Consider the following 18,718-nt stretch of genomic DNA (forward strand, 5'->3'; position numbering starts at 1 on the left):
AAAGTATTACATTGTACATCAACAGTCGGGACAAGAGCTGATCAAGTCACTGTTTCTCGTAGTGTCCATTTCACTTCAACAGGTTTCCCCTTTGGTGCTCAGTTGTCGCCAATCAGTGAGAACATATATTTGTCCCTTTGGGACTGGCTTAATTCACTCAGCATGATGTTTTCCAGATTCCTCCATCTTGTTGCAAATGACTGGGTTTCGTTGTTTCTTACTGCTGTATAGTATTCTATGGAGTACATGTCCCATAATTTCTTTATCCAGTCTACTGTTGATGGGCATTTGGGATGGTTCCAGGTCTTAGCTATTGTAAATTGAGCTGCAATAAACATTAATGTGCAGACAGCTTTTGTGTTTGCCAATTTAATTTCCTTTGGGTAAATTCCAAGGAATGGGATGGCTGGGTTGTATGGTAGGGTTATGTTCAGGTTTCTGAGGAATCTCCAGACTGACTTCCATAGTGGCTTAACCAGTTTGCATTCCCACCAACAGTGGGTTAGTGTCCCTTTTTCCCCACATCCTCGCCAGCATCTGTTGTTGGTAGATTTCTGAATGTGAGCCATTCTAACCAGGGTGAGGTGAAACCTCATTGTGGTTTTGATTTTCATTTCCCTGATTGCTAGTGATCTTGAACATTTTTTCATGTGTCTGTTGGCCATTTGGATTTCCTCTTTTGAAAAATGTCTATTGAGGTCCTTGGCCCATCTCTTGAGTGGGTTGTTTGTTTTGTTGTTGTGGAGTTTCTTGATCTCTTTATAGATTCTGGTTATTAACCCTTTATCTGTTGCCTAGTTTGCAAATATTTTTTCCCATTCTGTCAGTTGCCTCTTCACTTTCCTGACTGTTTCTTTTGCAGTACAGAAACTTCTCAATTTGATGCAATCCCTGCAGTTAATTTTGGCTTTGACTGCCTGCGCCTCCAGGGTCTTTTCTAGGAACTTTTTGCCAGTACCTATATCTTGCAGGGTTTCTCCAATGCTCACTAATAATTTAATGGTGTCAGGTCGTAGATTTTAGTCTTTAGTCCATGTTGAGTGAATTTTTTTTTTTTTTGAGTGAATTTTTGTGTAAGGTGAAAGGTATGGGTCTTGCTTCAAGCTTCTGCACGTGGAAATCCAATTTTCCCAGCACCATTTATTGAATAGACAGAGTGTCCTTACTCCAGGGATTGGTTTTAGACCCTTGATGAAATATAAGTTGGCTGTAGATGTTTGGATTGATTTCTGATGTTTCTATTCTGTTCCATTGGTCTATCCATCTGTTTCTGTACCAGTACCATGCTGTTTTGATAACAACTGGAAAAGATGATGCTGAAATTCATATGGAGACACAGGAGACCTCGAATAGCTAAAGCAATCTTGTACAACAAAAACAAAGCCGGAGGCATCACAATACCAGATTTCAGGACATACTACAGATGCCTGTGTCTTCTACAACCTTCTATGCAAGTCACTGGTGAACATGTTTAGCAGGATACATCTGAGGACATAGCTCTATCCCTATCCCTAATTAAATGAGTGTGGCCTTCATGGATCAATTTACAAAGCAAACTTTGTAACCAACACTGATTACTTTTAAATGCAAATGAATATTGAAGGAAATTTTGCCACAATACTGAGTATTCACCTTTTCTACTACTTTTCTAGTCATCTTGTTTCCAAGCGAAACTGTTGAATATTGGAAGGCCACATAGGCTCCATGAACTAATACTTTCTCCTTTCCAAAACTAAAAACTGTTATTTAAGCAATTCAATGCAGACTCTTGTTTGGGAACACTGTCATAGAATGTGTTCTGAAAATTATTATGTAATTTGCACTTCTTAGTGCTCCCACCTCTTGCTTAGTTCCCTGGTTCCCCGAAGAGTCCCCCTGAGCTTCATTTATGTTGTGTTTTAGTCCTTCCTGGACCTTGGTGTATGGCAAGGAGCTCCTTTAGGAATGTTACTGCCTTCTGGGAGACTGAAGATGCAGGGACGCCTCTATCTTTAACCAGCTGTGCTGTAGACAGCTTAAGAGTGACTCTTATTGTCTTTGGAATTGTTAGGAATCCTCTCTTTTGGATTCTGAATTTCCCATATAAATGACTATTTCTTTTGAGTAGAATTTTGACACAGTGTAAACATGATGGCTTTTACAATGGACAGTGGACATGGTTCTTTGAGGATCCTGTGGTTATCGAACTTAGAACCCAGGTAGTGAGTTCTCTCTCTTTTTATTAGAATTTATTTTTATTTATTTCTAAGGCAGAGTTACAGAGAGGGAGGGAAAAAGAAAGATCTTCCATCTGTTCACTCCCCAGGATGTGCCAGGCTGAAACTGGAACCTAGAACACCACCGGGTCTCCTACATGGGTTGCAGGAGTTCAAGTACTTGGGCAATTTTCTACTGGTTTCCTAGGCACATTAGCAGGGAGCTGGATCAAAAGCTAAGCAGGGACTTGAGCTGGCGCTACAATATTGGATGCCAGCATCACAGGCAATGACTTAGCCACTGCTCCTCAACACCAGCCCCAGGTAGTGTGTTCTTAAGATCTTAAGGGCCTCATGCAATATTGCTTTTGCTTGTCTGTATTCTGAGTTGCCTGTGAGCTATCTGAGCAGAGAGAGTGGAGATGCTCAGTGAGCAGACTAATGGAACAGTTTCCAAGATTATTTTATGATCCAGGGGTTGGCAGTGTGCCAATGCACCAATGCAAATTCGTCTCGAGGGAAAGATTTCAGAGTATGTGTAAGTTAAATTATCCCACTATTTATCTCTGTCTCGTCCTACTAGCTGCCACTCCTATCACAGGAGTGGCCCATATAACAAGAGGAGAAAGAATTTTTATCTTGTCTTGTCCAGTGCCCTCCCCACTTTGAAATGCCGTGATTTGTAAAGCAGCCCAGCTCTCTGTCCTCCTTGAAGTGCTATAGTGGTTGGTGAATATCCACATTTCTATATATCATCCCAGCTTTTTACTGTTGACAGTCCAAAGGAAAATTTTGTGACAGAATTGTTTAGAGTATGTGTTTTTATTAGTCTCCTGGGATGCCATAACAAAGTAACACAGATTGGGTGGCTTAAAACAACAGAAATTTAGTTCTTATAGTTCTGGAGCTTAGAACCTCAAGATCACAGGGCTATCCGAGTTGATTCTGGGTGAGACCCGCAGGTGGTGCCTTCTTGCTGAGTCCTCACTTGCCTTTGCCTCTGAGAGCACATAGAGGGAGAGAGATCTTCAGTGTCTTCTTCCTCTTACAAGCCCCTAGTTCGGTTGGATTACAGCACTACCCTTAGGGCTTCCCTTAACCTTTATTATCTCCTTGTAGGTCCTATTTCCAAATCTAGTCATACTGGGAGTTAGGAACGTGTGAATTCAGTCCACTACGGGGCTGCCTGAATGTTTATTGAATGTATCAGCTGGTGAATTATGAAATCTTAATTGATAAATGAATGAATGGGTTAGTGATTTTCATGTTCCAGGTGAGGACAGAGGGGACAATGGACATGAGCAGAGATGGAAGTTCCTCTGTGGCCCTCAAAACACCCCAACTCCAAAACTATCCTATAACTTCAACTCACAGGTCTCAGTATCTCTGCTCTCTCACTTGGTAGAGGCCAGTTGTTTAGTGTAAGAGAACAATGAGGTCACAAGTGTAGGTTTCCTCCCCTGTGGATCTGTTAACTTCTTCTGAGAAGGGCTATTTCATAGTCACAGCCTGGACATATTAGGTGTTAAGAGCAAGAGCTGGATGATTTAGAATAACCCAGACACAAACAAATGCAGAAGGGCATATATGAGCACATCCAGTAAGCCTATGCTGAATTTTCAATAACAGTAAACAGGTACACCAACAAAACATATATGACACATTGAGGCAACATGTACTAATTCTATACAGTTTAATCATTTTTTTAAATTAGTCTTTAAGTGGTATAGGATGTTTCTTAAAGGATTTTTTTTTAACTTTTATTTAATGAATATAAATTTCCAGTATACAGCTTATGGATTACAATGGCTTCCCCTTCCCATAATTTAAGACTCAAAGAAGAAATAACCTTAAAATTGTTTGATGTTGTAATGGATTTGCTCCCAAGTTTTTCTTTTACATAGTCAAGTTATAGAGCTTGAAGTTTCAGGCATATGTACATTAATTTTCCTACATTTACACATAGCACATGTATAATGATTTTATAGGTCTATGTAATACTCCATCCAGAAAATGCACATCATAAGCCTATCTTGGATATCTGATGTATTTCATGTGATTCTACCTGAAGAATATATCCCAGTGTGTTACCAATATACACACTGGGCAGCAGAAAACACAATCTGCTTTCTCTCAGGGTTTACATAAAATACTGTGCATTTCACCAAACCAATATTGATATCTTCAGAAGAACACATAATTTAACATGTCTGTTATTCCAAAGATGGCAAATCAACTGATTCTTTAAAATAAATATTAGATAATTCATGCTAGCTTAGTTCAAAAATCCATTCATCCTTTTCCCTTGTCTTTTAATCGATGAGAATTTAGCTTTGAGGTGAATAGCAAAGAACACCAATGGTCCTTCCCCCAGAGTCCTTTCTTCTCCTCATTGCTGTAGCAGGTGGGGCTTCTCCATGAAGGACTCCTATGCATGGTATTGGTCAGTCTGATTCCTGGGCTTTCATCTGGCTTTGTTCTTTTAGTGATTTAATTCCTTCTACGCAGATTTGAATGTACCAAATGTGAATTCACACTTCAAATGTGAATTTTCTAACAAATTGTATTTTTTTGTTATTGTTGGACTCAATCTTATGGTCTCTCTTGGGAAAAATCGAGAGACGGTAGGAAATTCACAAATGGCACTCTCCATGAGACTGGTACATCTCTTTCTTACTTTGCTTCTTCTTCTACAGTGTATTGGCCTTGGGTTGTGACAGAGTAGAGATCCTTGGGGCAGAAATTTAGGGGCTAGAGAGTGAAGACCAGTTTGGGAAGGCTTAGGGGAGCCAGTTCTTGTGCAGCTATGACTTGGCAAGTACTGAACTAAATGCTCTAAAGACAAGGGTACTTCAAAAGGTTTGAGGAGAAATGGAATTGAAAGATAAGTTAGTGAGGGTATGTGGTCTAGCAGTTGACGTGCCAGTTCTCATTAAAGTGCCTGCTCTGGCTCCTGATTCCAGTTGCCCACTCATGCAGATCATGGGAAGCAGCAGGTACTGGCTGAAATGGTTGTGTTTCTTCCACACATATGGGAGATGGGAATTGAGTTCTCAGCTCTCAGGTTTGGCCTGGTCCTTGCAGATATTTAGTGGGCAAACTAACCAGTTGATGGGAGCTCTCTCTCTGCCTCTCAAATAATAAAAATAGAAATTAAAAAGTAAAATATGTTATTCTTTGGGATACAAAATAGAATCTATTCATGTTTTTTCATATACATTTTCCATGAAGTTTTTAAAGGCCTCATATTTTATTACATTTTATTTTTAATCCTGTTGAATAGGAATTGTATTGTTAAAGAAAATGGAGGGTGTGGTGAGGGCTAGAAATATGTTGAGTATTAACTATATGCATGTTTCTGTGCTAGGTAGAGTTGTTGATTATTTAATCTTTATAGCACTACCTTTGTGTGGTTGTGATTCATTATTTATTAGCTTTAAATTCTACATTCCAGAAACTTTTTTCATAATATTTGTTGATTTATTTGAAAGGCAGAATTACAGAAAGATAAAGAGAAATCTTCCATCCTTTGGTTCACTCTGCAGCCAATGCCAGGAGCCAGAACTCCATCCAGGTCTCTCATGTGGGTGGCAGGGACTCAGGCATTGGGGCCATGTTTCCACTGCCTTCCCAGGCACATTAGCAGAGGCAGACTGGAAGCAGAGCAGCCAGCACCAAACGGACATTCACATGGGATGCCAGCCTTGCAGGAGGGCAGCTTCACCTACTGCACCAGAATGCTGGGCCCAACACTGGCAGCGTGGCATACTTGCAATATACTTCACAGTTTTAAAGCCAAGTTCTAATACAAAATAAATGTTCAATGAAAATCTATATGTCTAACAATAGGGTTTTTTTTTTTTTTTTTTTGAGAGTTTTGTTTGAAAGGCAGAGCGACAGAGGGAGAGATCTTTCATCCACTGGTTCACCCCCCAAATGGCCACAACAGACAGGTCTCAACCAAACTAAAGTCAGGAGCCAGGGTCTCTATCCAGATTTCTCTGGGGGCCCTCATGCCTGGACTGTCATCAACTGCCCTCCCAGGTGCATTAGCAGGAAACTGGGTCATAAGTGGAGTGGTAGGGACTCAAACTGGACTCTGACATGGTATGAGGGGATCACAAACAGCGACTTAAGCCACTGCAATGCAACTCTAGCCCTGACAATGGGGTTCTCATACAGCTTTTGTATGTCCCAAACCTGTGTCCCCATTCAGGGTCCCTGATGAGTTTAACAAGCAGTGTTCTAACTGTGCCCAATTGAAACAGCTCTTAAAAAGCTAGATAGATTTCTTAAATCAACTAAAATCTAAACACCTTTGGTATCAAAATTTGAGCAACTAAGAACACATTATACACTGTTTCTTATAGGTACCTTTTCTTAGGTTTTTACCTGACCCTCAATTCCTTTAAAACCTATATTAGATTTTAGAGAAATGTTCTCTGTTTTCATCTGCATGACCTAATGCAGAATCCTCTAGCAGCTTCCTAGTCACTTCTGCTCAATTCCCTCCCCACTCCCGAGCTGGAGTCTCTACATGTGAAAGTCCTATGTGTGGGCACCCACACCAACAGCCGCTTCCCTTCACTCTGGCCTATGCACTACTAGATACCATGAAACTTCTATATCTTCAGTGAATCATGCAACCAAAATGCTTTTTAACTTGTTCTTCAAGTTGGCATTGCATACCCTCCCACCTGCCTGATTCCAACTCTGTAAGTGAAGAAAAGCTGGAGCTAGCCAACAAGTTTACTGCTAGAAATTCAGAAGGCTGTATCATATGTTCTGCTACACTGGTGATTTTCTTCTATGGTGTTTTAGGTTTACAAGAAAAAATAAAGATTTTTGGATTTCCTTTGTGCAATTTTTAATCTGAAAGCAGTAAGCCCTTTGCCTAATAACTTTCCTATCCACCATGTGGATAGACACCTGACATTTCTCTTGCAAATGGTGAAGTGTCACTTTCTGTATTAAAAGATAAGGATGGAAACCCAAGTACCCTGGACAGCAGTAACATTTACTAAATTATACTTCTGCTACCCTGCAAATGATTGATATGAGAGTTTCCCAAGAAGAGAGTGAGATACCAAGAAGCAAGAGGGAACATGAGTATTTAAAGGTGACAATGAGAAGTAGGAACCACAGCCAACTCACAAGATGGTGCTTAGAGCACTTGGATTTTTCACATTTTAAGGGGGCTTTTCTGAAAACATTTAATATAGAAGTCAAGTTTTATGCTGAGCGTATGTTCTAAAACCAGCATGAAAATTTTATGCTGTAAAATTCCTCTTGAATATCCCCTGAAGTCCATTTCTCCATCATGTCTGAAGAAGTCCAGAACTGCCAGTTCTTTCTCAAGCTCTAACGAATACACAGATTGCTGCCTCAGCTGAAGCATGGGTTGCTTGCTTGCAATTGAAGGCTTCTTGCATGGAAAAAATAATATGCGTGCTCAGAAATACATTCAGTGCAGCCAGGTGCTCCACACTCCAGAAGGCACAGAAGAACTAAGTCTAGCTCGGAAAGCGATAGATTCACTCTTCCATCTCATGCTCAGACTCAGACATACTTGTGTGCATTCTCAGGAATAGAATGGTAGAAAAAAGATCGCACCGTGTTTAAATCCTTTCCTATACCTTATTTCTTTTTCTTTGTAACTGGGTATGGTTCAATTTACACAGGTTAAAGTCATCGTATTCAACTCCTCTGTACATTCAACCAGATGCACATTTCTTGGGTTCTCTCTTAATCCCATTCTACCATTGGAGAGAAGATACAGAAAACCATGGTGAAGAGTAGGGGCTGGTGGACATTTTCGGTTCCAAATCAGAAAAATGAGAACAAATCGTCAGCACCAATTTGGGCTTTTATGAGATGATATACCAGATGGATAAAATGGTGTTCATTTTGATAATCTCTCTCTCTCATTCCTCCACCCCTCTCTAGGTTAGTCCATTCAGGCCCAGGGAAGGGATCACCCCCAGTTGGTGCGGATCTGTCTTTTGCCACGCGAACTGGTACCAGACAAGGGATTGAAACACATCTCTTCAGGGCAGAGATCAGCAGGGACCTCTCTCATTGGACAAGGAGCATAGTACAGGGTTGCCACAACTCAGCTGAACTCATTACTGAAATAACCACAGGTGAGTACTACAGGCTGTGGGCTACAAGTGGTACTCCATCATGGGAAAGACATACCCTCTACTTGACCCTAGCCTCAATATCCATTCTTGGGCATTTGGGGTCTTTACAATTCCAGATGTAAACTTAGATTCTTCTAAACAAATGCATTGTGTGTTCTATTAAAATGTAACCTAAGGTTTTGCTTGTAAAAAGCCTTATGCCATCTTCAGTCAAGGAAAATGAATAACTTGGTCAGTCAGCTGGTTTGTTACCTAAAGGAATGAACACTGAAGCATGAACTGGTAGGGTTTCTTTTAAAAAAATTTATTTTAATTTTATTTGAAAGGCAGAGAATCAAAGATATTTTATCCACTGGTTCACTCCCCAAATGGCAGCATCACCCAGGGTTGCACCAGGCCAAAGCCAGGAACCCAAAATAATCTCCATCTCTCCCATGGGTGACAGGAACCCCACTAATTGAGGCATCATCTGCTGTAACCCAGGATGGGGTGTACATTAGCAGGAAGCTGGATCAGAAGCAGAGAAGTCTGGACTTAAACCCAGGCACTCTGATAAAGGGTGTGGTGCATCCTAAGCGGTGGCTTAACTGTAGTGCCAAATACCAACCCTGCAAATTTTTTTAAAAGATTTATTTATTTATGTGAAAGTCAGAGTTAACACAGAGAGATAAGGAGAGGCAGAGAAAGAGAGAAGTTTTCCATCCGCTGATTTACTCCCCAGTTGGCCACAATGGGTGGAGCTGCGCCAATCCGAAGCCAGGGGCCAGGAGCTTCTTCTACGTCTCCCACATGGGTGCAGGCACCCAAGGACTTGGACCATCTTCTGCTTTCCCAGGCCATAGCAGAGAGCTTGATCAGAAGTGGAACAGCCAGGACTTGAACTGGCACCCAAATGGGATGCCAGCACTGCAGGCAGCAGCAATACCTGCTATGCCACAGTGCTGGCCCCCTGCAAATTCTTTAGAAAGGTCAAGTAACTTTCAAAGATGATACAACTAATGAATGACTGACTTTAGCTTGTGTCACCATGAAATCCATTCTTCATTCATTGCAGCATCTACAAAGTCACGGCTATTCTTACTCATGCCAGTGACCCAACAAACAATTCTGTTCAGGCTACTGTGATAAATAATATTCATACCATTATACAAGTGCATAGGTGAGAGATAGGCAGATAGATAGATAAATGATAGATATCTGTACTATGTATATAAATACAGAAATATAAATAATTGTTTTAATTGGACAAAGGTAAAAAGGCTGGAAAAGTGATATGAATTTAAAGTAACATTATAAACAAAATACATGCTGAAAAATATTATATACTTACTAAAGTAAACTCTATATTTAATCCAGTATTCTTTATCAGAAAGTACAATGTGCAGTGAACAGTACATATAATATTGTTGCTCCTGATCCTAATATCTATGATAAATTTCTGGCTCTGAGATATACAATCATCCTCTCCTGGGGCTCCTGTAGACACATGGCTTTTAGTGACAGACTACCCGGTATCCTCAACAACAGACTTCCAGAAAATCTAATTTTGAGTGTCTCAGGGTTGCTTTCTTGCCTAAAGCCCCATTGCTGATGGTCCACCCCTGAGAGGTTTGAGTTCAGCAGCTGTAGAGTGAAGCCTGTGAATTCACATCTAACAAGAGCCCAGGGGGTATTGATGCTGTAGGCCCAGGAACTGCTGCCTAAGCAATATTGTACAAGACTGTGACTTCTTAAGGCACCCAGGGGTGTTCTACTAGATGAACCTACATACCACATCATAGCTTTCTCCAGATTTCCTCCACTCATGCAAACATGAAAAACCACAAGTTTCATAAAGTTTTTGCATGGGCATATCCAAGATAATCATTGCCTTTTTCTAATTACTTTGAAATTAATCAGTGCCTCCACATATTTCTCTCATTGCTGAAATCCTCTTGGGAGTGCCCTGGAAGCTTTTAATTTAAAAATTTATTTTATTTCTTTGACCTAGGCAAATTGAGAAAGTTCCCATCTACTAGCTGACTATTCCCCCAAATGTCCATAGTAGCTGGGACTGGGCTGAGGCCAAAGCCAGGATTCTGGAACTCTGTCTAGGTATCCCACATGGGTAGCAGGAAACCAACTACCTGAGCCATCACCTGTTGCCTCCAAGAGTTTGCATTAGCAGGAAGTTGGGGCCAGGAACTGGACCTGGGAACCCAGGCACTCCTGTGTAGGAACAGGCACCCTAACCCGTGGCTTTAACTGCTGGCCTAAATACTTACCCCAGAAGCTTTTATTTTTTGTCATGCCTATCCTTTGTGGCAAGAAAGACTAGAGTTTTGAACCCAAGAGTTAGAAAAAGCCTTTTCAGTCATTTCAATATTATATTTAATGATGCTGTACGTGTATGGCCAAATAAATTCAGGTTCCATGCAACACGTTTCAGGAGTGTTCTGGGAAAGAAAAAAGATGCCCACATAGATTTGGCTTAGTTTACATTCTACAAATTTTGTAATATCCTTGTCTCTGGGTAAGCGGAACTCTGTTTTGACAGGAAAATGGATGAAGGCTTTGATAGATTAGCCAGAGGAGACTAACAAATAATTCTGTGAACTGAGCTAGCTGGCTGGTGGGAACAAGAAGTTATGGAAATAGCCAAAGGTGCAAGCCAGTTACAAATTGAAAGATGCCTACAGGGAGTTGGGGAAAGGGGCTATTGTTTTAATCAGAGCTTCAATTACCTTGATAATGTGTTCAATTTATCCTTTGTAGATTGAGAACATCTTTAGATAACTGACTCCATTACATAAAGGCCACAAATACCACTTGAGGTCAAAGGGAATTAAAATAATCACAGATACTTCAGAATATCTGATGGCATAGCTTTAAAGTTTAAACATAGGAAAAGGAACAAAAAGCCACGGCTGGAGTTCATTCACTAACAGATTCTGCGGGTGAAGAGTACTAAACAGGTAGTGCCAAGACAGGAGCCATCACTACCTCTATGTCAGTGTCACTGATCACCCTTGGGCTAGAAGGGTGGCAGATGGCAGTGTCCAGATGCTGTTTCCAGGGGGGCTCACAAACCTATTAGCACACTTTTGGGAGAAATCATCCTGTATTGTAAGTTGAAAGAGGCCTGCAGTGTCAGGGAAAGGGGTGTCTGTTTCATCAGAGCTTTGATTAAAAGCTGCCTCATTTAGTGAGCATTAGAGACCAACATTTTACCCCCACACTCAGTCATTATTCATGAGACACCCTCCCCAGGACCGTCATCACATCTCTCCCTATCTGCAGTGCCAGGGCATGAGAAAGATACACAGGACAGAGGGAAAGAGCTTGAATTTTGAAGGCTGAGCAGCCTGGGTAGTGACGTTCACCTCTCTGAGCTTTCCTTTATCGCCTCCAAAATTGTGCTAAGAGTGCCCGTTCCAAGAGTCTGTGAGAAAGTTAATTTCAGTGTGATTAGGATGCTGAGTGGAAGTAAGGATCATGCAGAGGGAGCTGTCAGTCTGCACTGCCCTCACGCTGCCTCCCCCGCCTCCACCTCCTTCCTGGTTTCCTTAAGATCATCTATGCCTAAGTCAAGGCCTTAGTCCATGACTTGCCGGGTTCAATGTCATGTTTTCTGAAGTTAAAAAAAAAATGCAATTTGATACTGAATAACCTGTGCTTTTTGATAGACGGTTTTAGATATTTATGAAGCTTCCCAAATGGAACTAGGATGCCAGTGGTAGCCTTGTGTCTGCACCTAAAGCTTGAAGAGTCAGATTCTTTTCCTGAACACAGTAAGAATCCTAGATTAAAGGGTGGTGCCGGACAGGCCCTGGAAATTTCAGCCTTGCTATTTGGATCAGAGCTAGCACTCCTGAGGTCCCTGCATTCCATGTGGCCCAGTGGGAATACATAGCATTCTTTGTGGAAGATGCCACATCTGTTAAGTCTGCAACAGTTGCTTTCCCAGGGCCCGGATTCGTCATGGAAAATAAAAGACCCCTTTTACTACTTAAAACAAGCTTGATTAGACATTTCAATTAGAAAATTGGATTATTTTTAAACCACACGCTCTTGATCTCTTAAATGTGCTACATCTGTTAACTTTAGCCATGTAATGAGGGTATGCTTGCTGCTTTCAATAAACGGCACACGTGACTTCTTGCACGAGTGTGTGTGGATGGGTGGGAGGAGCAGGTGGAGGATGGCAATGATTCAGAGGTTGCTTGCTTCCAGTCCAGTGTCTGTTCTTTCTGGTTGGAGGCAAGGCCCATCTGGCCAGTGGAAGGCAAGTCTGCCTATGTTCCTGTGTGTGGTCATATAGCCAGCTAAGGCCTTGAGACAGGTGACATTCAGTAAATCCCAGAAACAGGAGTTTCTTTCAGCTTATTTTCCTTAGTTCCATGGGGCTACTCCAAAACCAATCTAAGAATATTTCCATGAAAAAGTATGTTTTTCAAATTTAATAAGACATTTGTGCCTGACCCAATGTTGGGACTGAAAATCATTTAAAGTAGTAAAGTGCCTGGGAAAGTAGATTGACTTCCACTGGTCACATGTCTCTCTCGCTCTTTTTCTTTCAGCTTGCACCTACAAAAACCAGGAGTGCCGTTTGACCATACATTATGAGAATGGATTTTCTCTTACCACTGAACCTCAAGAGGGTGCCTTTCCCAAGACAATCATACAGTCTCCTTATGAAAAACTGAAAATGTCCTCAGATGACGGAATCAGGATGCTGTGCTTGGATTTTGGTGGCAAAGAAGGAGAGATTGTAAGTGTGCTTTTCTTTAGACACTGTGACTTCATGTATTTCATTTTGTAACAAACCTATAATGACTCAATAATATAATGCTGCCTTACATATATTAAGCATTTTATTATTAACAGAGTACCTGCAGGCCCAGGTTTTATATGATTCTTGAAAAAACAAGTGAGTGGATTCAATCCATTCAAAGTTCTTTCCATGAGTCTCATTTTCTGTTTGAAGATTACATAAAAATTTGAACCAAAGGAAAGAAAAGAGTTGGCATTAAATTCTTATCATATAGACTTACCAGCTTGAAAATGCATCATTCAATTTGAAAACCCTATCAAGCATCTAACATAGCCTCAGCTTCATGCTAGGTATCAGGAATGCAGGGAGGGCCACTACCTAGTCCCAGCCACCAGGCAAGTCTTAGTACAGCACAGGGGATAAGAGCGAGGAGATAGGAGTAAGGGATGGTGTGGCAGGGGTGGGGGTTGAGACAACAGGGAAACAGAAACTGGTCACCTCCACTAAAAGGGACCCACAGGGGGACTCAAGTTTGAGGCAACTGTCAAAAAATATCCAACAAAATTAGCAAACTTACCAGTTACGGTAACATTTGTACTTCTCACGCCAATGCAAATCATCCGTGTGTTTAAATTCATGATTTCCTGTGGTTCTTGACACCACCATCAGAGAAAGCACACGGCTTCATCAACACAGAAGGGTGAGAGCTTCCCATTCTGCTTCCCAGCAACTGTGCCGCTGGGCATCTCTCAGGAAGACAGCCTCTCACTTAAGTTCTTGAACTAGAACTTCAAATAAGTCCTTGACTTGGCAGTAGCTGCTCTGCATTTTGTTCCTCCCCAGCCAAACGGTTAGCCAGCAAATGTTGGTTGACTTCACTTTGATAACAAGGATGGGGAAGGTGGAAAGCACAGAGTTACGCTACAATTTGCAAAAGCTGGAAATTCCCATTTAGCTACTGGCCTTCTGCAGTGCCTCCGCCCTCCACCCCTCTCTCTCAGGGATTTCAGTCATTTCTCCTGTGGGGTGTGATTGGTTATTTTCTAGAAGCCAATAAGGGTTACCAGCTTGGGCCACCTAAACAAAAGGGCACCTAACCAGAGGCTTGGGGTCTTTTGCCTCAAAGTTTTGTACTAATGTTCTAAATCAATCTTTGTTATTTAGAGATCTATTTATTTATTTATTTACTTGAAACTCATAGCTACAGAGAGGGAGGTAGAGAGGTCTTCCATCTGTCAGTTCATTCCCGAGGTGGCTACAACATTTGGGGTTGGGCCAGGCCAGAGCCAGGAGGCAGGAGCTTCATCTGGGTCTCCCGTGTGGGTGGCAGACGCCCAAGTCCTTGGTTCATCCTCTACTGCTTTCCCAGGTGCATTAACAGGGAGTTGGATCGGAAGTGAAGCAGCCGGGCCACAAACCAGCACATATATGGGATGCTGGGATTAAAGGTGGTGGCCTTATCTTCTACCTGAAGCACAATGCCAGATTTCCTGCTGTAAGTACCACAGGCAGCCGGGAAACCCATTCCTTTCCTGTGGCTGCCTGCTGGTCTGCACTCACCTGCTGAGAACTATTTTGTAGCCAATCATTTTTCTAACCTTTAAAATGAATTTGCAGAGTTTTATTGGATTTTGTTCGTGTGTTTCAATCAATAAGTCTAGCTTGAATTACCAGTTTGTGAATAAAGTAGTGATCTGAAAGTCTGTTTTCCTGGGAACACTTGTAGTTCAGATGCTGCCCTAATCAATCACCCAGCTGTGTACTTTTTCCTAAAGGTGACCACTCTCTAGCAAAGAGGAAAAGAACAAGAATCAGTCTCCTGTTTTATCCTTGGCTTAGAAATGCAAGGCTATTTTTGCCCATGAGAAAAATTACTTGTGTCTAAATTTCAGCCTTTCAGCCTATAATTATGACCTGATGTAGAAGACTCAGAAAGGACTTACTTTTTTACTGCCAGTACATAGGTTGATAAGCTCAAGTTCAGACACAGAACCCCAGCGTGTAGTTAAGCGATCTCAGGAGGCAGCCAATGAGCCTGTCCTGTGTGATGAACAGAGCAGAGATGAATTGTAGAAAATGCAATAAACTGGGGGTCAAAACCTAGATTCTGAGTCTACAACTACCTCACCAACTGTCTTCGGAAGTCCTTTGATGTCTTTGGATCTAAGTGTCCCTATCCATAAAATACAGGGATTGAAGTAGCTGATCTTTAACATTACTTCCAAAATTTGCTCTCTGTGTTATTGAGGTAGAATAGTGTGGTTAAGCTGGATCTAGCATCAGATAGACATTCATTCGAGTGTTTGGATCCACAATCTCTATTTACATAGGATCTACAATTTCAGAAACTTTTACAGATTCTCCAAATCATATAAAAAATGGGGGTAATAGCAATAGTTACTTGAAATTGATTTTTTTGAAGCTTTATTTATTTTATTTGAAAGGCAGAGTTATAGAGAGACAGATCTTCCATCTGCTGGTTCACTCCCCAAATGGCTGCAGCAGACAGAGCTGGGCCAGCCCAAAGCTAGGAACCAGGAGCTTCCTCCAGGTCTTCCACATGGGTGCAAGGGCACAAGCACTTGGGCCATCTTGCTTTCCCAGGTGCATTAGCAGGGAGCTGGATCAGAAGTGGAGCAGCTGGGACTTAAACAAGTGTCCATATGGGTGCTAGCACAGCAGGCAGCAGCTGTAGCTGCTATGCCACAGCACCACCACCGATACGGATTTTTTTGAGAGAAATAAGAAAACATATAGAATATATTTAGCATGGCACTGTAGTTCCTAAGTAGTACACCTTCAACTTTTGTTAATATTATCGTATGCTCAGGTTGCCCTTATTTCCTATAATGTCACTATCAGAACAAAGCTGGAGACAGCAGAAGAGAACTGAGGACGCTAGATTTACCTGAACTAGGTCACGTGATGAAATTCAACTTCTAAAGGACTCTTCTGTCCTGGCCATGTGTCTTGCACATCCTGAGTCTGTAGGCTCACATCGAGAAAGAGAAGAATTTAGAAGGTGTCCTCACAGTGATGTGACAAATGAAGAGCAGAGGACAGGGAAGAAACAGCTGCTTGGCGTGGGTTCTGTGTTTATAGTTCACAAGGTATTTCCACATACAGCATCTCATTTTTAATTAATGGATTAATTAATTGGGGAGGCAGACAGAATGAGTTCCTATCTACTAGCTCACTTCCCAAATGCCTTCAACAGCTGGGGCTGAGATAGGTTGACAATAGGTGCCAGGAACTTAATCTGAGCCTCCCATGTGGGTGGCAGGGACCCATCTGAGCCATTACCTCCTGCCTCCCACATTAACAGGAAACTGGATCAGACATGGAGCCTGGACTTGAACTCTGGCCCTCCAATATGGAAAGTGGGCATCCTAACCAGCGGCTTAATGAAATGCTGTAATTACCCCAGGAGTTAATAGGATGAGAAGAGTTTTAAGTGACTTTTCCATGATAATACATCTAAAAGGTATCAGAACCAGGATTTAAAATTCATCTTCCGATAAGAAATTAAGTGCTGCTTCATGCCATCCCAGATCCAACTTAAAAATCACTATTGTGGTACCCAAAATAAATTATTTAGACAGTTAAGAAGGGCAACATCAATATTTATGGAATTAGCATATATAAGTTTCACAGAACCTATTTCAGAAAGAAAATTATGACATGTAGAGAATAAGTTCAAAGATGTGCTCCTTTATCTCCTTTGGAGGCAATGATTTTGAAACATAATTGCTCCAGTTAACACTTAAAAGCAGGGAGTGCCTATGGATTTGTTTGATGTGTAAATCGCTGTTCTGCATCAAGCAGTCTTTTAATATCTCTCATGCTCTGTTTTTACATTTCAGCAACTGGACCTTCACTCCTGCCCCAAGCCCATCGTTTTCATCATCCATTCCTTCCTGTCAGCTAAGATTACCAGACTGGGCTTGGTGGCCTGAACCGAGCAGCCACGTACCTTTGAGAAGAGGAAGGCTGCAAGCCATCAGAGTGTGACATCAAATACCATCTGTAGTGTAGCACAGGTGGAGCGTGCCATCGTCAGCTTCAGGTCTCAGGAATCACGTAGAACTGTCCCAGACTCCTTCAGCTTCAGCAACTACAAGGGGTATCCTAAGAAAACGCCACAAGAAATAGCAGAATAAACTTGATTAGATTAGAAGGCTAATGAGATAAGGGCGATTGGAAATAGCACAGATTTTAGATACTGACAGCTAAGGATATCCATGTGCAGATCTTAATCATACCAGTTTCTAGGCAACTGGCTCACCCAGGTAAGCAAGGGCTGAGCAGATGAGAAATGGACGTTTTCACCTTCTTCCACCCTCACCCAGTAACAATGATCCCTTGTTTTATTGTGATTTACTTCCTAATTTGAGTTAACTTTCTTTGGTAGCAAAAGAAAGCTACTTCAGATGGAAACTCACCCTTTATTTAAGTACAAAGCAGTTGTTACTTTTTTTTTTCTTAATGAATTATCTTTCAATGGTGTAGAATGGTTTCAAAGTGTTCTCATTAGCATAATTAGCATATACTGAGCAGGAATTAAATAAAGCATCAGATACTGATCTGAGTTGTAAACTGTAGGAATCTGAGCCAAGGTACACTGCTTAAATTGCAAAGTTTGTCGAAGAGTTCTGTACACAAAAGGTGATTCATTCTAGGACTGTACTCACACCAAGGTCTGCTGTCTTATGGCCAAGACTGATAGCTTTATATATAGAAAGCAAATTATGAATTTTTTCAAAAAGATTGTCATCTGATTCATATATATATATATATATACGTATATATATGTGAAACAACTCATGTGGTTGGGGTTAGCTAATTATCCCCATTTTGTGGTTTTCAATAGAAGTACTGAGCAATTTATTGACCTTTGTTCCTGACTGAGCTTGTATGCATGCATTTTCAAGTGAAGTAATAGAGCAGCCTCATTTAATTCTGGATGATTCTGGGTTTTACATATAGACCCAGTGCTGTAATCAAATCAGTTGCTAGCATCTGCAGTTCTTTCAGAATTCCAGGGAAATAACATAATGATCTGATATTTTTCTACAAAAATATTTTCAGAGTATATATATATAGTACATTTCTGATTTAATGCTTTTGCTTTTGTCTTTCAAAACTAATTCACTAAAAATAGCACCCATTATTTGATTTTGGAGTTCCTTTTCTAAAATCTTGAAAAGTAGCTCTAAAATTTCTGTAAGCATTTCTAATACATCTTTCCCCTATAGTTTACATAGACAAGTGTTCTGTGTTAAACTAACATGTTTTTTAAGAGTCATATTTTAACAAATACCTATGCAAAGAGATTTAAAAAGTGAAATTGTTTTAAAAGAATGTGATGTTGCCCATTCAGACATACTTGTAATTGAGTTACAAAGTTCTATTTAAAATTATCATTTCCCCCAATATATGTATTGTTTGACACTAGTTCTAAGGGACATTGATTGAGAGGTATTATGAAGGGGTGGGAACAGGGTAGGGGTTTGGTAATGAAAATCTTTGTTAAATACCGAGTTAAAATAATGTTAAACAGATTTCAGTACTGCTGGCCTCCTTTTCAGACTTTGATGTTCACTGTGATTCTTCCAGGGGAGAATCCC

At 41.0% G+C, this 18,718-nt stretch overlaps 1 protein-coding gene across 1 annotated transcript in view; it reads left to right on the top strand.

Annotated features, from left to right (window-relative positions):
- SNTB1 (syntrophin beta 1) overlaps positions 1-17,674 on the top strand; it is a 309,618-nt gene extending 291,944 nt beyond the window's left edge. The window contains exons 5-7 of the mRNA XM_062188048.1: positions 8,142-8,338; positions 12,898-13,088; positions 16,955-17,674. Of these exons, the coding sequence (XP_062044032.1) occupies positions 8,142-8,338; positions 12,898-13,088; positions 16,955-17,047 (481 nt within the window). The 3' untranslated portion in view covers positions 17,048-17,674. The remainder of the gene's footprint in view (positions 1-8,141; positions 8,339-12,897; positions 13,089-16,954) is intronic.
- Positions 17,675-18,718: the final 1,044 nt, after the last annotated feature.

Source organism: Lepus europaeus, chromosome 4 (genome assembly GCF_033115175.1).
Source record: "Lepus europaeus isolate LE1 chromosome 4, mLepTim1.pri, whole genome shotgun sequence".
In the NCBI taxonomy this organism is placed as follows: Eukaryota; Metazoa; Chordata; class Mammalia; order Lagomorpha; family Leporidae; genus Lepus; species Lepus europaeus.